A 23049-nucleotide genomic window follows, 5' to 3' on the forward strand; every position below is an offset into this window, starting at 1 on the left:
GGCTGGGCGCTTCCCCTCCCGGGCTCCAGCTGCGCTGGGGAAGCGCCGGCCGGGGGAGCAGGGTCTGGGGGCTGCCCGGCAAACCGTGAAGCCGGTAGCGCTTGGGCAGCCCTTTCCGCGTGGCTGGAGTGGGAGGGAGGAGGGGGCGGAGTTAGGGCAGGAAAGGGGCGGAGTTGGGGCGGGGCTGGGGGTGGGGAAATGTGCGGGGCCAGGGCCCGTGGAGGGTCCTCTTTTTTTATTTATTAGATATGGTAACCCTGTATCTCTGAGAACTCCTGGAGGATAGGTGGGTCCCAGAAGACTGGAGAAGGGGAAACATAGTACCTATCTTTAAAAAGAGGAACAGAGAGAACCTGGGGAATTATAGACCAGTCAGCCTAACTTTGATACCTGGAAAGATACTGGAACAAATTATTAAACAATCATGTTGTAAGCACCTGGAGGCTAACAAGGTGATAAGCAATAGCCAACATGGATTTGTCACAAACAAATCATGCCAAACCAACCTAATTTACTTCTTTGTCAGGGTTCTTAGTGGATGGGAGTGAAGCAGTAGTTGTGATATATCTTGATTTCAGTAAGACTTTTGACACGGTCCCGCATGACATTCTCATAAGCAAACTAGGAAATTGTGGTGCAGATGAACTTACTATAAGGTGGGCGCATAACTGGTTGAAAGACTGTACTCAAAGATAGGTTTCAGAGTAGCAGCCGTGTTAGTCTGTAGCCGCAAAAAGAAGAACAGGAGTACTTGTGGCACCTTAGAGACTAACAAATTTATTAGAGCATAAGCTTTCGTGGACTACAGCCCACTTCTGTACTCAAAGAGTAGTTATCAATGGTTTGCTGTCAGACTTGGGGGGCGAATCTGGTGGGGTCCTGCAGAGGTCAGTACTGGGTCTATTCAATATATTAATGATTTGGATGATGGAGTGGAGAGTGTGCTTATGAAATTTGCAGAATGACACTAAGCTGAAAGGGGTTGCAAGCACTTTAGAGGACAGGATTAGAATTCAAAATGATCTTGACAAATTGGAGAATTGGTCTGAATTCAACAAGATTAAATTAAACAAAGACAAGTGCAAAGTACTTCAGTTAGGAAGGAAAAATCAAATGCACAGCTACAAAATGGGGAATAACTAGCTAGGTGGTCATATGGTCATACTGCTTAAAGGGATCTGGGGGTTACAGTGGATCACAAATTGAATATGAGTCAACAATATGATACAGTTGTGAAAAAGATGAATATCATTCTGGGGTGCATTAACAGGAGTGTTGTATGTGGAAGGTAATTGACCTGCTCTCCTTGGCACTGGTGAGGCCTCAGCTAGAGTACGGTGTCCAGTTCTGGGTGCCACAAATAGGAGAGAGTCCAGAGGAGAGCAATAAAAATAAGAGATTTAGAAACTTGACCTATGAGGGAAGTTTAAAAAAATCTGGGTATGTTTAGTTTTGAGAAAAGAAGACTGATGAAGGGACCTGATAAGTCTTCAAATACGTTAAGGGCTGTTATAAAGAGGATGGTGATCCATTGTTCTCCATGTCTACTGGTGGTAGGACAAGACATAATGGACTTAATCTGTAACAAGGGACATTTAGGTTAGATATTAGGAAAAAACATTCTATTTATAAGTGTAGTTAAACTCTGGAATAGACTTCCAAGGGAGGTTGTGGAATCCAGTGATGGGGATTCAGAGGTTTTTGAAAACAGGCTGAACAAACCCCTACCAGGGACAGTCTAGGATTAGTTAGTCCTGCCACAGTGCAGGGGGCTGGTTTTGATGACTTCTTGAGGTCCCTTTCAGCCCTACATTTCTATGAGTCTATCTACAGGATCAGTATGCCTGCGCTTAAGAGTCTCAAAATTGGACCAGAAGAGAAGGGAGGCTTAAGTGGTATTGAAGGAATGTGCAGATGAACGCTTGTGTCCTGTAAAGTCAGTAAAAGTTTTACTAGAGCTCTGGGACCAGCAGCTGGATCCACTGTTCATACATGGTAATGGCAGCTTCTTAACAAGGTACCAGTTTGCCCCAGTACTGAGAAAAACCATACACTACGGTTTCCAGAGGTAAAAGACATGGGATTTTGGTAATGAGCCTTGAGCCAATGGGAAAGGATGAGACCTTGTAGGCCGAGGTTCCTACCCACCTTTCTGCATCCTCAGAGCCAGCTGAGTCCTGGGGGGAGGCTGAGGAGAGCCTACCCCGAGTGTCTAGCTTCATTTTGTTGCTGCATCCAGATCGATTCAGAGTCTGAGAAAGGGGAAGTTTCTGGTCTGTGAGCAGCTTGAGGCTTCCCAAGCCTAGCAGCTCCTTTCGGTCCCTGTAGACGTGGATGTTGCTGTGATGGAGCTGTCTGTACTGCTCTGGTGCTTTAGTGGAAAATCAGAGGCTGCGAAGCATTACAGAGAGGGAAGTGATTCCCTGGCTCACCCCTTGCAGCGTGGAGCTGGGAGTGTGTCTGGCCGAAGGGCTGGGCAGATGGACAGGGCTGATACCGCGGAGGATGTTGGTGTTATAAGACAGAGGTGAATCTGCCTGTTGTTCTGGCAGATTGTCAGGAGCTGAGTGTGACTCAGCCACTGTCCTGGCTCAGGGTTGCTCTCTTGGAGCTGTTTGCACAGACTCTGGCCTGAAGAAGCCAGGATGAAATTACCAGTACCTTAGTGGGGTGTCTCTTTAGAAGGTCCTTACTCTGTGGCCCTGTGTGGGGAAGGCCACATGGCCCATCAACAGGCAGTGATTTTGTGTGGGGGTCTGTGGTCCTTGGCCTTGACAGATCTATCTGAACTGAAGGAGCCAGTTGAGTGTTCACTGTCATACTGACTGCAGAGTGCTGGTCCCATGTGTGGTTAATACTTTCTCCCCGTGCTGTCCAGTAACCACTCTCGCCACTCAGTACCTCCTGCTGGTGTTGCTTGCTGCTCTTGTTTAGGTGTTGATTAGGCAGATGGTGAGGCAACATGGACTAAAATGCCAGCAATACCCATGTGGTACTTGGCTCTACAAACCTTCACACGAGCTCTCCAAAGGCCTGGCCTAGATCATCAAGTGAATGAAGAGCTGGATGGAAGCTGAATCTATGAAAGACAGAGGTGATTGTGATACTTTGACCCACAGTGCCTGGTGTGAGTCACTGCCACTTGCTTACAGTGTGAGAGAGCCTTGCCTGTGCCCCCAGGGGAAGCCCTCCCCACTTACTGGCTGCTGGCAACACAAGTGCTCTACTCTGGGCTCCATAAGTCTGCTCTTTTCCAATGCAAGCTAGCAAATTACACACCCTACTTTATTACACTCGAGTGCCCAATCACTTATCTTCTGGATACCTCCAATGGTCACTGTTCCGCTGCCTCCAGGGAAGTAGTGAGCCCCAGTTCCCTCTTTTCACCTTAGTTCAACACTCTTTACCTCAAGGCACTTAGAGGTGTGTATAGTAAAACTAAATGGATGTTTACTTAACAGGGCTTGAGACAGGGATTCAAACAAAAACAAGAATAAGGGTTTAGAAACACAAGGTTACAAGTAAAAGAAAAACAAAATGCAATCTGTAGCCTATGCTTGTTAACAAGTTACTTCCCTATCTGATAAGGTATTTCTCTCTGAGTGGTTAGTTCTTACAGCGCTTGTCCAGTTTGGAAAGCTGGGGTCCACCTTTTATGAGGCTCCCCCCGGCAGAGTCTCACTTCTGTAGTGGCTAATAACTTGTGCTCTTTCTTCATCTTTTACATAGTTACAGACTATTGTCTCTTACCCCAGGAGGTGCCCTATTTCAGAGATTTTTCTTGGGGTTCTTTTGTCTCTGTAAATCCTCAAGCCTCCACCAGGCTCAGACTGTAAACAAAGTGTTGTCTCCACAGATGTTCACCGCTCTCAATGTAGATTGAATTAGCCCTGAGACCTGTCTCACTCAGGAGACAAGTTTTGCTTCAACAGTTTTGAACCCCAATATCCCACATGTTATGTAACTCTACAGTTATTTCCTGTGCAAACATCTCGCAATACCCATGACAATCAGCTAGTTCTTAGCTTTCAGCAGAGGCCCCTGCCGGTGAAATATTGAAGAAGCTGGTTGGACACTTGTGTATGCCTGTGTCACACTGATGTGGTGGGGAGAGGGGAAGCACTTGGAGGAATTTTCCACCTCTATAACATTGCCCCACTGAGGGCATCTACGCTCAGACTATTAAGATAGGCCACAGCCTCGGATTCCTCACAGCTTCTGGATACCCAAATAACTGTGGTCATGAAAAATGCTCCCTTCTATCTCCAGTTGTTGAGAAGACTAAGCCACCTTCTGTCAGATGCAGACTTAGTTTTGGTGGTCCAGGCTTGGTCTTGTAATTCCCTATATCTCGTGATAAAATTGCTGACCTTTAAAAGAGCTGTAATTAGTTCAGAAAGTAGCAGCCTGACTGCTCAGCAACACCAGCCTCCAGGAGCCTATCAACGCAGTACTCCACTCTCTGTGCTGGCTTGCCACAGAATGGAGGGTCAGATTCAGGGGTTCAGTCCTCAACCTTAAAACTTTTCATGGGATGGATCCAAGTTGCCTTGTCTATGCAGGAGACAGAGCTTTCTCAGGGGCTGGTCCAAGACTGGAACAAACGCCCCAGGAACCAAGGACCATCACAAACCTCACTCTTTCCTCTCCAAGTGTAAGGCACACTTCTTTGACCTGCCTTCTCTAATATAAGCACAGAGCAGCATGTACCTAAGGGGAGGGAAATGACCACCAGCACAACCCTACCAAAACAAAACACTACTTCATACACAATTCTCCTCTTGGGAGAGGGCGAGAGAGTGAACCAGTATAGATGTTAGCCACCTCACTTAATGCAGTATATCCAGGAAGGTGCTCAGAGGCTACAGTGACAAGATGGAATAAGAACCTCTATAGAATACCCGAGAGACCAGTTCTCCCTGTGTTTTTATTTCCTGCAGTGACAGCCACGTTCCACTGGTGCAGTGAAGCCATCACCCTTAGGAGTGAAACTCCTGTGTACAGGAAACTTAGGTTAGGTCTACACTACGGGGGATGTGGGGGGGTCGACCTAAGATATGCAACTTCAGCTACGTGAATAGCATAGCTGAAGTTGTGTATTTTAGGTTGACTTACCTAGATGTGAGGACGGCGGCGAGTCGACCGCTGCCGCTCCGCCGTCGACTCCGCTTCCGCCTCTTGCCGCGGTGGATTTCCGGAGTCGACGGCAGAGCGATCAGGGATCGATTTTATCGCGTCTTCACTAGACGTGATAAGTCGATCCCCAATAGATCGATTGCTACCCGCGGATCCGGCGGGTAGTGAAGACGTGCCCTTAGCTTTGTCAGCAACTGGCCATTGGATCTGGATCCCAGGAGAGATCAGGATGAGCACAAACATCAGCACCTTCAGAGCAGAATGCCATTGCCACTTTGACCCTGCCTTCCCATAATAACACTGCAAACATTAGCCAGGTGCTCAGATATCACTGTGATGGGTTCCCTAAAACAACTCAGAAGGAGGGAGGCTATCCCCGGAGGCTGCGTGCTGTTTCTGTCACACATGCTGGGCCTGAATGGAGAGTGCTGTCAGCAGCCCTGACAGATGAAGAACAGGGAAACCAGCTGCTTGGCAGCCAGTCCCATTTTGTAAAGGAAGAGACCATTGCCTCTAGGCAGAGGCTCCAAGCTGCAAAGAGCTGTGCTGGCCATGTGCCTGGCTGGAAGTGTGGAAATGAATAACACAGTGCTGAGGGATTCTGAAGGATTGCATGAGGCTAAGGCCCTGGGGCTTTCACTGTCTCACTGCATAATCCCGGGGGTTGTCCCATCCTCCTAAGCTTCTAGGCCTGTCCCTTGAACAGGTGTGGGCATGGACAGTGGTTGCACAAGCTCCGCAATTGCCTCTCAACCCCTACTCTGGCCCAATGCAGCCCCAGCTAGCAGCGAGAGGGTATGTCACTATTTTCAGCCCTTAGTCTCACTGCTGGGACATTCAGCAAGGGGGGGTGGGGAGGGGGGAATGTGGTTTTTGTGATTCGGACCACTGGGAACTGGACTGAGACTCAACTCCTGTCACGTATCCAGGGACACCAAGTGGCTGCGAGAGGGTGATGATTTCTAGCCACTACAGACTCAGGCTGCATTTAAACAGATGAACTCCAGATGAAAGGTTCTATTCCTCAACCTCTCTGAGCCAGTCAGCCCCCTGGCTTGGGGCTAGATTGTAGCTGGAGCTCTAAAGGTGAAAAGCTCTTTCCTGTTCCCCGACCTTGAACCTGAACCAGCCAGTGAGCCTGACAGGGGGCTGGATTGGAACTGGCAAACAGAGCTGGAAAAAGACTCCTTGCTGATTGCTTTTTGTGACTCCCGCAGCGGACGGACATGTTACCTAGCTTAATGTACAAATCCTGGAACGCATCTGCCTATAATGGAACCAAATAAACAAGTTAATTCAGAGCAAATCAACATCCCCCCTGCCATGCACAGACACAGATCCTTCTCTGTAAACAGGATCCTAGCTGGCTGCCTTTTCCCCATCACTTTTCATGCAGGCCGTCTTGTTCCATTTTTATTTGCCTTTTGCAGGATAGGTGCTGCCCCCATGTGATGAGCACATCTAACCAACTTTTATTCCTAATAGCAACGTTCATCTCTTTTTTCGAAAAGCCCATTCATATGGGTGTTTTTAACTACACAAATTGATGTTTCTGAAAATCCCTGGAGTTGTCCCTCAAAACAAGAGGTCAGATGCCGGACAGAGGAAAGAGCATGGGCACCCCCTACTTGTGGCACATGTGCTTCCTCCCTCAAGGATGATAGGTGCTCAGGATGTTTTGAAGTACAGGTGCTGTGGTTTCTGTTAGCTCATGTCACTGGCCTTCTCCTCGGTGCTGCTACCCAGAGAGCCCCTGCTGCCCAGGGCTGAAATTGTTCTACGACGAACCTATTACCAAGGCAGTGGGTGTTGTCATGCTTGCTTCATGAGACCTCAGAGCGTCCCTTCTTTTGGATGCTTCCATATATACAGCAGAAGCTTTTAGAGTTCTTGCCATTGTGTGTGAGGCTCCCAGGAAGTTATATCCGTCACATGGCCTCCAGCTCTTCCCTTGTCAGCAAGCTGGCCTTAATGGAAACATATGGCCTCATCTCAATGACACTTTTGAGAGCTGTGGGAACATTGGATGGTCTTTTCCAAAAAGGGCTGTGTTAGCAAATTGGGGGTATTCATAGCTGTGTGCAGAACGTCTGAGATCTGCAGGCTAGCCATGCCATGGCTTCTGTGGGAGGTCAGGGCTGGGTAGGACTGTATGAATTTCTCATGGGAGATGCTGGGAGAGACTGATGGGGAGCACTAAAAGAATGGCGAAAATGCATATTTGTGCAGATGTGTCAAAAAAAAAAAACAGCTGAGGGAAAGATTGCAAGAACAAACTGCTTGGAAGGGCCAGCGTGTTGGTGTCTTGATATAGACTCAGTCCTGGCTGGTCTTCTACTGTCTGTATGCCACTGGCTGCTCCTCATCATGGGAGAGTCTAGTTGGCCGCAGCTTTCTTGAGCGCTGTACTCACATAGGGCTCCCAACTTCACTGTTGCTCTCTGTATGAAATGAGATGGAGGCAAGAAGCCGAGCCTAGATTGGATGTTAAGGGAAGTGCTGGCTGTGCCATTGGATGTGGGGACTGGATGTTGCGGGACCCCAACTTGGCTTCATATTTCATCACCCAGTGCTCATGGAAAGAACAAATTGTATTTGTTTATGTAAATTTATGAAAACCAGATCCTAGCAGTGCTCAGCCCGAGTGCTGGGAGCCCCTCGTGGATCTGGAAACTCACAATCTTTAAAAAATCACATTAAGCTACTTAAAGGGAAATAAAATCTGGATGTGGGCCTTTGTGCTGCTTCAAGAAAAAGGCCTAAAATTTGTTGTTAAAAGATTTTTTTTTTATTTTTACCATAGAAATTCATTAGAGGTTTTGTCTGTCCTGAAAGATGCAATGGCCTTGTCTCTTTCTAGTCTTTTTCCCTAAAATTTCCCATTATTGACGCTTCTGGTGAGATGCACCAGTGGTAGCAATGTTGGCAGCTGTAGCGTAGACAAGACTCTCAGGGCTGTTGGCATTTTACCACTGTGTCAACTATGTTGTGCTTTTAAAACACTGAGGCTCCCAAAATTACTAACACCAGGGGAGGGGAACCTAGTGTAGACAAGGCTTTGGTCATCTGTTTCCCCCAGGGGTTTGGGCTGAAATGGAGACACCCAGTTAGGTATTTCCTCATACTGTGAATGCTGTCACCCATGTCTCCTCCTGAACCCTCCTAGTGGCCTCTTGCACACAAACAAGAGAGCATTTGCTCCTAATCAAGCTCTGGGTCCTTCTGAAATGAAACCACTTCAAAGCAAGTCCATCTATTCTTGCTAAGGACCACAGCCTTGGTAACAACACCTCATTGTCAACCACAGCCACAGGCTTCATAGCATCAGCACAGATGTGCTGCCTTCATCCATAGCCAGGAGGAGATCACTGACCAACACTACTAGTTCAGTTTCTGTCCCTTACCCAGGTCTAAGCCTAGATAGACCATCTCAGGGCAATCTGAAGATTGCAGATATTGCCACAAGAATCCTCAAGAATCTTTCTTCAGAGATTAGATACCTGTCAATAGCAGGCAAGATTATTAGCATCAAGGGTTGGTTTCTTGCGTTAAGGTCTCACCAGAGCCTCCTGGAGGTCACCTGGCACTGACATTCTCTGTGAACAAAGGGCCCACTGTCTCCCTGCTGGCCTTTACCAGCCCAGAGGGAGCTGGTTCCATTACACAGATAGTGACCTGAAGCACCCCAGTGCCTTTTTGACCACAGCTACACTTTGAGCAGAGGTTTTCATTGGCTTGGCTATAGTGATGCCCTGGTCTCCTTCCTGAATGGTTACAGTTAACTCAGAACCCAGCAATGTGTGTGAGTAATTAAAATGACTACTTCTGATCTGCATTAATTTGCATTACTCAACACTGAACCCCATCTGCCCTGGTGCTGCCCATTCATCTACCTTTGTGAGGTCTCTGAGGAGTTTCTCACCATCCTCTGTAGTCTTGAATAACCTAAGTAATTCTGAGTTATCTACAAATGCTGCTGCCTCTTTGTTCATTTCCTTTCCCAGATCACTGATAAATATATTTAAACAACAGTCCCAGCATAGAACCTTGGGGCACCCCACTGTTAAGCCTTTGCCATGCTGAAAATTGACCAATTATTCTGACTCTGTTCTCTGTCAGCCAGTTTCTGGTCTGTGACAGAATCTTAACCTCTCACTTTGTGACTACTCAGTTTAATGGCCTCTTGTGAGGAACTTTGTCAAAGTCTTTATGAAAGTCCAGATAAACTGTGTTAACCAGCTCTCTGTTAGCCACTCTTTTGCTTACATGCTCATGGAATTCTAGCAGCTCAGAGAGGCATGCCTTTTCTTTACAGAGGCCCTGCCGTTTTTCCCTATCATGTCCACCTCTGCAATTTACAAATCTATTTTTAATTACCGACTCAGCCAGTTTACAAGGTACTGACGTAAAGCTCACTGGTTTGTAATTCATTGGATCACCCCTAGTGGGTTTTTTTTAAAGATCAGTATAGCATTTGCTACACTTGTCTTCAGCCCTCCCAGTATAGAAGCTGATTTTAACGAAAGAATGCATATTTTCATTAGCAACTCAGTCACTTCATTCTCCAGTTCCTGCAAAAAACCCTCCTGGGTGAACGCCATCTGGGCCTGCAGACTTCTGGCTTTATAATAAATCTGTTTCTTCATAGATTCATAGAGTTTAAGTCCAGAATGGACCATTAGATCATCTAGTCTGACATCTTGTACACCACAGGCCATCAAATTTCACCAAGTTACTCCTATATTGAGCCAAATAAATTGTGTTTGACTAAAACATATCTTCCAGAAAGGCATTCGGTCTTGATTTGAAGACACAGAATATGCAGAATGTGTCACTTCCTTGGTAGTTTCTTTACAACAGTTTGGTCACTGTTTAAAATGTTGTGCCTTATTATTCCTAACTTTGTCTGGCTTCAGCTTCCAGCCATTGGTTCTTGTTATGCCTTTCTCCAATAAATGTAAGTACCCTTTGGTACCTGGCATCTTCTCCCCATGAAGGTACTTATATACTGTAATCAAGTCATATGCTGACAAAGGCAGCACGTTCCTGGTCGGTTGGTGCTGTTGGTCACCAGAGGGGAGCCAGGAGCCAGCATGACAGCAAAGGGTTGTGACAGGAGTGGTGGGAGATGTTAACCCAAGAGCTGCTGAACGCAAGAAGCTCTGTGCTGGGGACCAGAATGCCTCTGCGATGGGCAGTAAGGAGCATGGCCTTGGAAGTTGGGAACAGCTTTGTACTCTCCTTGCTTGGCTTCTGCAGAATGCCAAAACCCATGAAGAAAGTTTCCTCCAAAGCTGTAAATGCACTAATAAATAAATAAAGATATCCCATCTCCTAGAACTGGAAGGGACCTTGAAAGGTCATCAAGTCCAGCCCCCTGCCTTCACAAGCAGGACCAAGTACTGATTTTGCCCCAGATCCCTAAGTGGCCTCCTCAAGGATTGAACTCACAACCCTGGGTTTAGCAGGCCAATGCTCAAACCACTGAGCTATCCCTCCCCCCCAGTGGGAGTTTGTTCCCTGTAAAGTTTCCCTCATTCATGACTTTTATGGGCTCTGTGTTTTGTTTATTTCCTTGGCCCAGCTTCTCTCCTGGCTGAGTCTCTGGTCTCGTCAGTGCCCAGGACTCAGATAGGGTTGAGGACTCATTCCCCAAGGAAGCTCCCATAATGAGAGGAACTTACATAGAGCCACTTGTGTCTGGAGTGAGAAGGGTAGATAAGAGGAACTATAGAACTTTCTTCCATCAGCATGGTCTCATCTGATATAGGCACTCCCCACTGTAGTGATGGAGCTGGTTCCCAGAGGCTCAGGGCTTTCCTTGTGCTAGGAGAGAATTGCTTTATTTCATGAATGATTTATCAGAGGGTGAGAGATTCGTACTGGCATAACCCAGCCAGGCTGCACAAATGGTATGTATGACTGCAAACCCCCTCCTGGGATCAGGCTGCAGATGCCCCAGGATGCCACCTCACCTGACTCCGTACCATTCATCAAACGGATGCAGGCGTTTGTATATTAGTCCCAACTTGGATTCCTTATTGGAATGGTTCCCTTTTTTACAAGACAGAAGAGAGATCAGGCTGGCCTAAGCAGCAGACTGACCAGCTCTAGAGGCAGCTCCGTTCTTCCTAGCAGATTTTGGGCTGCTTTTCTGCATAGCTATCTCCAGAGCAATTAATTTAAAAGAGGCGCAAGCTAGAACATCAGTTGTAACAATGTGCCATTTTTTGTCTGTTTGCAGGAGCTGGCATGTGCAAGTGTGACTGACTCAAAGATAACTAACCCCTGGGCTGCTGGATTAAACTCTAGTACAACCCATATTATCCCACAGGACTGAATCTGTTCCCTGCAACAGTCCTACTGAGGCAGGGTTGCTTATTTGCTCTGCTACTGTGAGTGAGCCGTATAGTGCTATGTGTGCCTCTGCACAGACGCTCCAGCAGGTCCAGAGAACTGTTTATCTGGAGCACATGGGATGAGAGGAACTGGGTCTCATGTCTGGTGCCCATCTGGTTGCTGTGGTATGGTCTTCCATTCCTCTGTTGGGCATTGGACAGACAGGCAGGCAGGCAGACAGAAGGACCTGCATAGGGCTGGCACTGCAGGCAGAGAGGAAAGTGAATAAGAGGCCGGGAGCAGCTGTTGCCTTTCCTTGCACGTTTCCCAGACTGGCTTTCTTAATTACTCTGAGCAGGTTCATCACCTGCCTGTATGGTATTGGGGCATGGTGAATGGTTCCAGCATCATCTCTACTTCAGGTGTCCCCTGTGTTCATGGCATTCAAGCTGAGTGCACCAGGAAAGGAAGGGGGTCATCTCTGAGCATGGCCATGTGGGCAACAGGCTTTGTGTGACTGCCCGGGTGCTTGTGTGCCCAGGAAGGGGATTTCTTTGACTGTTGCAGCCCATCAGGTTCAGTTCAGTCTGCAACCTCAGCACTACTACAATCCATGCTGCAGCCTTCCTCATGCCGCTGCAGTTTGCTCATCTCCTGGGGCCATGCTACCCCTGCCCAGGGCCTGCAGGGACTCTGCAGCCCCCTGGTACTCACAGCAGCTGCATGCGAAGTGGGGAAAGAAGCCATTGTGCCCCCTGGGTTTGGTGCCTTTATACTGAGATGTTTCCCAGGGAAGGTGAGTGCAGCCTGCCTAATTAGCATCCAAACATTTGTTTAGTGACAGAACCAGACTCTGTATTATCCTGGAGGGTGACGGGCTGATATGACATGCTGAGTTCTGAGCCAGGAAGCCCTGTGGAAGATGCATCAGGAGAGGCACCGGGAGGTCGCTAACATTGTGGTGAAATGGCAGGGTGGGCAGTGGTCTGGAGGGGGTGAAGAGCAGGCGTTGCTCACCCTGACTGGCAGACAGGAGGCTTGGGTTTCGAGCATAGCAGTGCAGGTTCATATAGAACACACGGGGTGCAGCTGCAGGAGCGTGGCATGGTCATTGTAGTAAATATTATTTTCCATAGGACTCAAGGAAGAATCGGCTCCCCCGTCTCCCAGCACACTGGGTCTTCACGCACTGTCCGGCGCTACCCAGCTGGTAATACTCAGCTAATGTCCAATGCTCTACCCAATGGGAATGGGCATGAACAGACCAGCTCTGGACCACACGCAGCCTATCAAGAGCATACGCTGTCTCTCTGGGGTAAGACCTACTGGGCTGCCAGTATCTCTCAAGGGCCTCCTTGGGAGGGGCTGCATTTGCTGATGACACCAAAATGATAATCAGAGGGGTAAAAAATACACAGGAGGCTCAGACCATCTGCCTAGCACCTCGCAGAGTGGAGGGGCTGCAGGCAATACACTGGGATTCAGCTCTAGAGAGTGAGTGGAAAGTCCAACCCCAAAGAGAGGGAAGTAAGCAGCACGGAGAGAAACCTAGGGGTGGAGGAGGAGTCTGCGGTGAACAGCAAGTGCAGGAGATGGTTTGGGTGACAGGATATCAGCAAATGGAGCCTATACTCCTAAGGGCACAAAAACCAATAACGGGTGCATGCATGTGTGTGAACCGAGAGGGGGCATAATGCTGCTCACACTGCTCTGGAGCCAGCAGTAACCTGGGATGGTGTTGCAGCTCTAAAGAGAGAGAGAAAGCAAGTACGAATGCTGCAGGGATTGGCAAAGCCCCATTGCAAAAGGATGGACCGAGGGAGCAAAGTGCAGACGGTAAGGAAGAGAGAAGGTTTGGGGGAATATGATAAATGCTCCCAGAGATAGTAACTTGGGATGAGAATTTCACACTCCGGACATTGGCTGAGTCAATTCTCTCTCAGTATAATCAGAGAGCAGGGATGCAGCAATTCTCTGCCCCCTGATTTGGCTGTGGATGTCTGATTTGTATAACCTACATGTGGTTTTCTCTTGGCTGGCCCCCATAGGCCTTGTAAGGTGCAGAGAGGCAAGGCTGCTAGAGACAGCTTGTATGAGATTGCCAGGAGAGAACCGCACCCTGACACACCTAGGGAGGGTTCAGAGTGCCCTTTGCAGCTCCTAAATGGGGGCTCTCCCCTGTGGGCCTCCTGAGATGTGGGGTACAGACTGTTCAAGTGGCGTCTAGCCAAATAGCTCCGGATTGTGGGCTGGCTGTTGCCCATTTGTTGCCAGCCGGCAGAGCATGCCAGGCCTGGAGAGAGAGCCTGCTCCTTTTTCTGGTTTGAATAGTTTAACTATTTTTTTTTCTATCTTTAAAAACAAACACCTAGGAAATTCTTCACAGAAAACGCTGTTAAGAAAACGAGAAGAGTGCACGGTGAAACGTCTGGAAGTCAGGAAATGCCACAGTTAGGGCTTGACTACATGGGGAGATTTACCGGTATAATTATACCTGTACATTTGTACTGTATGACCCCCTGTGGGAACGCTCTTATTCCATTATGAGTGGCCTTTTCCCAGTTTAGTTTATACTGCTTCTAAAGTGACATTAGCTAAATCCGAAAAAGGCCAAGAAACAATGGCCAGAATCGTAGAACAATTTAGACGCCTGGGCAGAGAATGACTCCCTCTCCCCACAGTTATAGCAGAGCAATGGTCCAATCAGAGAGAGTGTGCAGCAGTGCACTGCCACAGCTGCCCTGGTGCCTGGCCTGCCATGTGCAAGTCCTGCAGTTAGGGTGCAGATGCTCCTGGGGCTTGGCTGTGCTGCTTCCATTCTGCACTGGCCTTTTCCTTCACAGGGGCCAACCTGACAGAGAAAATCCGAAAGATAAAGATTGTCTTCACCCCCACAATCTGCAAACAGACATGCCGGAGCGGCCGCTGCTACAACAGCTGTGAGAAAGGGGACACCACCACCCTGTACAGCCAGGGGGGCCAGAACCATGACCCCAAGTCTGGCTTCCGCATCTGTGAGTATCCCAGGGCTCCAGCCTCCTCCCTGCCTGGGCTCCTCCTCCTGTCTCAACAGGCCCTACAGACTCGGGCCATGGCTTCTCCCTGTGCTCAGAAGAATGTCTCACTCTCCTAATCCAGAGCTATTTCATCTTCTCTGGGGGCTGACCTCACACACACACCCCCATTCCCTCCCCTGGGAGGGGGAACCTCATCTCCACCCTACTCCTCCCATTCTGGGGTGGGGGAGAATGGATTTCAGTCAGAGCCGCAGACAGGCCTCACAGTCTCGCTCCCAGTCAGGGCCAGCTTGCTGCTTTCATTGGCATCCAGGCTTGGGGCTGCCTTTCATCACCTAATTTCATCCCACTCTCTCCTTTCACTCATGCGGCAGCCAGGAGAGCTGGCTTCAGGTTGTGAGTTGTTTCAGTGACCGGGGCTGCTGAAATCTTTCCTCTCGTTTCCTGGATGGTGGGATTGCCTGGGAATTTTCTGTGCCATCTAGTGAGTTGGGCAGGCTGTCTGCCCCTCACACCAGGGATCCACTCAGGCACTGGCTCCCTGGGTGGTGGGATAGGGCTTTTCATTTGCTAGCCTTGACGATCCCATGGGGTGAGATGAGCTTTTCAGAAGCACTAGAGTCGCTCCAAAACCAGGGGAGTTTGAGAGAAGAGGTGGGGACTTAGCCAAGCGGGCGGTTTGTGTGAATTGCCCCAACACAGCTGGGTGTCTCCTCCCAAAGACTGATTGAGTGGTCCCAAAATCTCCTGACTAGTGAGTGATCTCTTAGTGGGGTTCTTGGAGAATGGTGGGTGCCCATCTGCAGGGCTGGCTCCAGCTTTTTTGCCCCCCCAAGTGGTGAAGAGAAAAAAAAAAAAAAAAGAAGCCGCGATCGGCAGCACTTTGGCGGCTGCTCTACCGCGCCACTTCATTCTTCGGCGGCAATTCAGCAGCCGGACTGAGGGACCCACTGCCGAATTGCCGCCGAAGACCCAGACGTGCCGCCCCTTTTCATTGGCTGCCCCAAGCACCTGCTTCATGCGCTGGTGCCTGGAGCCGGCCCGGCCCATCTGCCAGGCACACAGATTCACCCCAAGTCTAACAAGTCACCAGGGGACCTGAGGCAGGAGAGAGGTTGATTTGTTCGGAAACCTCAGGCACCTAACTCTTATTAGGATAGGCCCTGGGTCATCTGCTTCAATCCTGCCCTGTGATGAGGACTGAAAGGAGTCACTGGGGGTGTCATTTGCAGATGCTTTCCTGAAGTTGTGCAGGCAAATGACTCTTGATTCCCTTCTGATTCCTCCATTCCATCCCAGTACTGTATCAGCTTCTGCAGACACGGGACAGGCCCAGAGAGAGGCTTCAAACTCAGAGTCCTCTGCCTGTTCCATGTCCATTGAGCTCCCCTGCCCCTTGGTTTGTGAAGAGTAAACCCTGCCCAACCAGGTTTCTTGGAAACTCTGATGCTGAGGGCAGAGATGCTGAGGGCATGCTAACACCTCACTGACTCCACTGTGTGCTGTTACATTAGCTGCCAACCACCTCTAAGAGATCCTGCTGGTGCCAGCAGTATCACCCTGGCTCTATGGGGCTTTGCAGCAGAGAGTGTGTGTGTCTCTCACCAGCCACAGTGACAAAGCCCAAGGGAGAGCAGATCTTCCTCAGCATCTGACTGAAAGAGACTCACTTCATTCTGAGCTAAGCTAGGGTCTGTGGTTTCTCCTCTTGCTCTTTGCTGGTTAGAGTGACCCTCAGTGGCGAATCCTAGGCTGCCACCAGGCTGCTTTTAAGAAATGAGGTGCTTGCTGCTGTGCTGGGCCTGCTGCTTGGTTATTGCAAGGCTGCTGCCAGGCCAGGCCGCTCGTCTGGGATCCCAGGGCTGATGCTGGGCCGCTCCCCAGCCAGAGGGAGTAGCTAGGCTCCTCTGTTAAGCTGGTCTCTCTTTGCCTTACAGATTTCTGCCAGATCCCCTGCATGAACGGAGGACGCTGCATAGGCAGGGATGAGTGCTGGTGCCCGTCTAACTCCACAGGGAAGTTTTGCCACCTCCCAGTTCCAAAGCTGGAAAAAAAACAAGTGGGAAGAGTCCCAAAGACCCTGGCCAGCGGCTCCATGAAGCAGTCCATGTACACGCTGCCTCTGTCCAACCAGCTCGGTGAGTGCAGGCCTGGGCCACCCACCCTTTCGGGCTGCCTGCATGTGTGGTTTAGAGAGCAGCCCTGGCTGGATATCTGGGCCCAACTACCCTCCAGAGGATGGGCTTGCAAAGCTAGTGCCAGGCTGCTTGTGCCCTGGAGACTAGAACATTTCTGGACAGGGGTGTGTGGAATTCATGGGGCAGGGGAGGGAGGGCTCTGGTCTGGGAGATAATAGGGGGAGGAAGCAGTGGGACTAGCTCTGGGGTCAGTGGAAGAAGGAGGTAAGGGGTTGGTCCCTGTGACAGTGGATCCCTTAACCCTGACACACACTCTGCACTTTGGACAGCCCCCTCCCTTGCACTCACCCCACATTCCACACGTGAAGTAGGGGATAGAGTGATTGTTATTAGATTAAAATATTGTGCCTGTCCTTCCCCCAAGCCTGGTGCCAGTTTCCTCCCAGGAAGCCCATGACCTCCCCACCTTGCTGCAAAACCCTCCAAAAAACTCATGCCCATGAGTGAGAACACACCTCTGAGCAGGTCTAGGTATCTTGGTATTCCAGCGCCCTCACCCTCTCCTCTCCGGACCAGTCAGTTATTAGATCATGGGCTCTCTGGGAGGATCTGGGAAGGGGTGCAGGCGCCCAAATGTGCGTGTGGGAGCTTGTTGCGAGCACATGGTGACAAGGCCGTATGAGTGCGCGTGCAGATGAGCAAGTCCCGAGTGTGCAAGGCCTCAGCCACCCAGAGGCAGCAGGACCTGAGTGCTGTGCCTTTTTTACGCTGTGAGAAGCACCCACAGGAATGAAACCCTACTGCTCTGTTGAGGCAATGCTCGGGGTAGGAATTTCAATGCTTGGCTGTCAGGGAATCTCAGAGTTCAGGTGCCCACAGTGCCATGGGCGCAGCCACAAGGCTGAAGTCAGTGGGAGCTGGGCATGTGCCTCTAAGTATAGTCTGTGCGAAGGCTGCCATGGGAACACTGGACCCTCCTGGCTCGTGCATATAACCCCTACCCCCACCGTAGCATGGCATTAACCCAGAGTGTTGCACTTAAGCACTGTCCTGTGGGTTCTTGACGAGCTTGTCTCAGGTTGCACAGGAAGGCTCTTCGGGGTTTGCCCAGCTGGGAGACTAGGCAGACATTTTCCTTCATGACACAGGTTTTCTCTGGATTTCCCAGTGCAGTCGTCCCAGAGTGGCCTCAGCAGTCAGTGTCCCCTCCACAGTGACTCACTGGCAAACGAGGAGCTGCTCCCAGTGCCAAGTAGGTCACCTGGGCAAGCGTAGCTGAATTGTCAGTGTTGGTCTAAACTCATCTTCCAGCTTCCTTAAATCCTTCCCTGGTGAACGTCCACATCAAGCACCCTCCAGAGGCCACTGTGCAGATCCACCAGGTGGCCAGGGTGAGGGGAGACTCGGGCCAATCGGAGGAGAACAGTGTGGAGGCTGTACTCCAGTCTCAGCTACCCACTGGGCCACAGTACAGCTACAGCAATGGGAACAGCAACAGCATCACCACAGAGAGTGGCCAGCAGCAGCGGCCCCCAGAGCTTATGGGGAGATGTTTCCGGGAGACACTGCATGGACAGGTAAGGGCTGCACCTGCCCTGCTTTGGGGGAGGTGGTGAGTGGAGCAGTGAGTGTGTGTGAACGTGACTGCAGTCCGTGTGGTGCAGTGCGTATGAGGCATGCTGGTATGCAGGCTGTGCATGCAGAGTGCAGCGCACTTGAGTGGTTCACATGCTGCATCCGTGTGCTATGTGTGCAGCTGCAGTGATGTAGTGCCTGCATGTGACCCAAAGTCAGAAAAAGAGGGCATGCCAGTGGGACCTGGGGTCGCTGCCTGGACCCCGTCGTACCCTGTGCCTGTGTTGCTCAGCCCTGACACCTCTCACATACAGCCTCCTTTGAATAGGTGCCCTACTTATAGAAACATTTACAACAAGACTGTCTGATTACTGGGTAGGAAACGTAGGAAAGTTCCCCTCAATCTCACACAGTAAGTGAAAGTCTGATTTTCATGGTCTATTGCCTTCCTGTGCATCTTGGTCAGAACTAGGGAAGCAAATGCCCCTGGCGAGTTGTCTAGCCCTTCCCCTGCACTGACTTCATTTTATTATTTTGCTTTTCCCCATTGGAGATTTCTGGCCCCCAGTCTAACACCTGTGAATTCCCAGGGGCGAGCTCTGAGTGAGACCTATAGTCTGATGGACCAGGACTCTTCCTTCTCCCCCAGCACCATGAATACAGCCCTTGCTCTCAGTCTATTCCTGGTACCTTTCCCGTCATTTGCTCTTTTCCATCCAAGACATTTTTAGCTGGATTTAATTCTCAGCAATTTCCTAAAGCAAAAATAAATGAGATCAGGCCCCAAACATTTGACATGTGAATGCGGGGCTGGAAAAGCCCCATTCAGCTGTGTGAAGATGGAGAGCTCTCTAAACCCAACCTCAGTCCCAGGGGGCTCTCCCTCTGAGCGGCCAAGTTAAAGGAGGCCCCGTTAGAGATACGATGGTGCTCTCCTGGGACCCATAAATCTACGGAGAGGAACTCTGCAGTGGGAAGAGGGGCCGCGCTTGCTGGGAACATGCCTTGTGTAACTGGAGCTGTGGCCGAGCAGCCTGGGTGACGGCGAGGAGTCCAGGCAGGAAGTATTTGTCTCTTCTGTCTGTGTCTGAAGCAGAGGTGATTGGAATGTGAGCACTGGGCATGTGGCCATGTGTCAGATGGATGGGGGCCAGATTTGGCCTGTGGGCTGCGACATCTCAACTCTAGTGGGGAAGCCTGTAATCCAGAGGGGGAAAGAGACTCGTTAAGCAAACAAAAGCATCTTATCACAAGCTCCCCATGTGGGCTGGAGCTGTGCACCCATCTCGCTGGGTAATCCCTGGGTGGCTCAGAGCAGGCACTGGCCTTATCCCGGGCTTTGCTGGGTGATCATCTCTGGGTCATGCTCTGCTCTGTCTAGCACCCTCAGCCCCTCCAAGGGGGCAGTCACAGGGAGGCTCGTGTTTTTCTGTCTGCTAGACTGTTTACTGTCTTAAACTGTGTCCCTGGCCCTGCTGTATTCCTGCAGGGAGCTTTGCTGTGACGGCTGTGTTAGTGTCTAGCACGAGGCAGTCATCCCCTGTGCTGGCTCTGCTCCCCTCCTCTGCAGTGAGCCATGGCTTTATTCCTCCTCATTGCCCCTCTCATCCTACACCACCTCCCACGCTGCCCTCCCTTGGATACTCTTGCCCTGGAAAGGTGGAGGGGCTGGGAATGGTGCATGGCATAGTCCCACTCTGAGAATCCTGATGCCTCCTCTTCTCCTCCATTTCAGTGTGCTAACCCACTGGCGGGCCTGGCCAAGTTCGAGGATTGCTGTGGCAGTGTGGGGCTCTTCTGGGGGTTGAACCGGTGCATCCCATGTCCCCCGAGACCAGGTAAGTGCTGCTCCAAGGAAAACTTTAAAGGGGACAGTCCATGGCTTCTCAGTACCAGAGCTGAGCTTTCTCCACACACACTACAGAAGGCAGGGGATCCAGAGAGAACAGAGGGCTGCTCCGATCAGCTGAGGAAGCACAAGGCCCCTCTCATTTCAGGCCTCTTGGAATGTAGGTGTCCTTTGCTGAAGGCCTCTGGGAAGGAGGTGTCTTGGGTGATGCTTGCCCTCTCCAGCCTCAGCCCACGCGCCGGGAGGAGCGGTTTGGTTTGGGCGCTGGCTTGGAGCCCAGCACTTTCCCCACAAACCGCCTCTGTAAAAGTTCAATGCAGCCAGTGGCTCGCTCCGTGCCAGATACATTAGGAGGGAGAAACAGAAAAACAACGGCCGAGGTTTTAGGAGGTGCAGCCCTAGATTAGCCGAGGAGGCTGCAGACTCAGCTGATAGAGTTACGGGCCTGCTCTAGGCCCAGCGCGGGCTTGGCAGGGGCTCTGGAAATAACACTACATCAAACAATTGGCAGGAGTGTGCTTGGAGTCCGTTCCAGGGACACAAGAATCCAGCTCAGGTTTTTTTTCTCCCAAGAGCTGAGCAGACTTATGCAGTACAGTTATAGAGGAATCCTCAAGCATAGGCTAGGACCTTGGGCCCTCACTGTGGAGCTCATTCCTTGGGGTGCTGTGGTTTCTGGAAGGGCCCCCAACCCGGGGGGAGGAAGCGGGAGTTTCCCATGGACGGGTGACTCCTGCACTGTTCAGGACTGCTGCCCTCTCTCTGCGGAAACACGGAGTTACCAGCAGGTAGTCTTGACAGCTTGGTGAGATGGGCTTAGTGTTGTGCCCCCATGCTGCTTGTGGGATGGTGGATGGGGCTTGGTGCTTGCCCCCCGCCCCCATCCTCAGTGGGACAGGGCCTGGGGCTTGCCTCTCCCCTTTTGTCATGATGGGGCCCAGTGATCCAGGACAGGGGCTGGTGTCATCCCCCCTGCTTGGCAGATTCAGGGCCAGTAAGATGGTCCTGGCACTCCCTGAGTGGAGGTCAGGTTTCAGTCCCATAGTGGGGTGAGTGTGTGAAGCCGGCGTGCAGTCTTGGGAGGGGATTATTGCATTGGAAAGGAGAGTCTCATGTGACCAAATAGCTGCTGCCAGTAACCACTCAAACCTGTGCGCAGCCAGCCAGGTCTGCCCCTGCCTCCCAGGCTCCTTCCATCCCAGCTGTGGTTAAGCAGCTAGAGAGTTTGCCAGGGGAGATCGTCCGGGGCTGCTGGGGTCTCTACAGCCCTCTCCACCTATTCCCTGCCTGAGCCTTGCTGGATGGCAGGGACACCCTCTCTCCAGGCTCAGTGAAGTGCCATGCCAGCATTGGAGTCACAGGTGCTAAGTCCCTGCTCTTAGCATGTCGTGTGTCAGGCTGCAGCCCTCCCCACAGACCCAGTGTGGCTTTACGAGAGCAGGGAGCCTGTGCCCTAAGATTCCTTATTAGGATTAGACCAGCCTCTGTTCAGAGCCCCCATAAGAGACCCCTGCCGCTTCTGGGCAGGACAGGCTTCATTCCCCCTATCACGGTGATCTCGCAGCAGGCAGTGCGCTGGCCCCGGAGCAGGGCCGGGTCCAGGCACCAGCTTCTCAAGCAGGTGCTTTGGGCGGCCGCTCCGGAGAAGGTATTCAGTCCAGGTATTTGGTGGCAATTCGACGGACGGTCCCTCACTCCGCCTGGGAGCGAAGGACCTCCTGCCGAATTGCCGCCGCAGATCGCGATCGCGGCTTTTGTTTTGTTTTGTTTTGGCTGCTTGGGGCGGCCAAAACCCTGGAGCTGGCCCTGCCCCGGAGGCACCGTCAGCCCGATAGATAGAGCAAGGAATGGAAGCCTGGTGGTGGAGCTGGCCAGGCCAGCGTGGTGTGAGCGGTCCTGAGTGCTGTGGAACTGAGGTCAGAGGGGGTGGGCTCATTTGCAGGGCTGAAGCCAGACTAGAATGGCCCTGGGGTACCTAGTGTGGGGAGCTGGGAGAAGAGGATATTCTCTGGTATTTGGTGAGAAAGGGGAGCTGGCTGTGGGTTAGTCCTTTGAGTGCAGGGAGTGCTGTCCTGTGCCAGCTGTGCTGTGGAGTGCAGTAGGCACAGCGCTGCTGAGTTCATGCCTACTCGCCTCAGCCAGACATGGGGCTCGCGCCTGCCTCCCCTCCCTTCACCTCGTCTGTCCATGCTCGGCACTGTAGTATCAGAGCACCACCTCCTCCCTACTGCTTCCCTCCCCCCCTCCATGGGGACTAGCAGAAATAGACCCCTGAGAGCTGGACAACGGGAGTAAAGGGGAACAGTTACATGGAACAGGATTGTTGGCACCTTCAGGCAGTGCCTTGAGTCAGGCCCACCTCCTGCTTGCATGCATTTACTTAGTAATTTAGATCTTTCTGTCTTCCCTGTGCCGCCTGTTGCTGGGATGATATTTGTCTGAGACGCTTGACTGGTTTCTCCTCAGTCATGGGCCATGCTAGCTGGAGCCGTGTTCCCTGAAACATGGACTAGGGCCTCAGCATCTTGGCACCAACGTTAAACTGAGGTGCTCTGAATTGCTGTGACCCCCTTGCCCTGTGGGACTCTGCTGTGGCCCCGCTTCTTGCTGCCTGTTTCTCTCTGCTGGCCCCGATCTGCTCCAAGGGACGAGCATGAGCATGTGCGCTATGCGAAGGATCACATGGTTGATGGGTTCAGTACAAACAAGGAAATGTACCATAAAGGCATTCTACGCACACACTTTCTCCCCCCCTGAAACCCCGTATTTGGTTTCTAGTGATCCTCCATAAACTCCAGCTCCATAACGACTGTCTTCACACCCTTCCCATCCCCATGTTCTCTGTGCACATCCTCCATTTCCCCTTTCTCTCTACTCCCTTTATTCAGAGCAGGGCTGTACATGGCATTTTCATTGGGCTACCAATGGCTGTAAGAACTTTCCACCTCCCTGCCCCTCGCCAGGCGCTGGTATCCCATACCAGTGAATTCTACAA

The 23049-nt window shown here is 51.0% G+C and overlaps 1 protein-coding gene across 3 annotated transcripts in view; it reads left to right on the forward strand.

The window, feature by feature from the left end:
- LTBP2 (latent transforming growth factor beta binding protein 2) overlaps nt 1–23049 on the forward strand; it is a 116931-nt gene that overhangs the window by 35037 nt on the left and 58845 nt on the right. For all 3 annotated transcript variants that reach the window (XM_034768529.1, XM_034768531.1, XM_034768530.1), the window contains exons 4-8: nt 12612–12790; nt 14319–14489; nt 16430–16630; nt 17942–18207; nt 19941–20043. In XM_034768529.1, the coding sequence (XP_034624420.1) occupies nt 12612–12790; nt 14319–14489; nt 16430–16630; nt 17942–18207; nt 19941–20043 (920 nt within the window). The remainder of the gene's footprint in view (nt 1–12611; nt 12791–14318; nt 14490–16429; nt 16631–17941; nt 18208–19940; nt 20044–23049) is intronic.

This window comes from Trachemys scripta, chromosome 4 (assembly GCF_013100865.1).
Source record: "Trachemys scripta elegans isolate TJP31775 chromosome 4, CAS_Tse_1.0, whole genome shotgun sequence".
Lineage (NCBI taxonomy): Eukaryota > Metazoa > Chordata > Testudines > Emydidae > Trachemys > Trachemys scripta.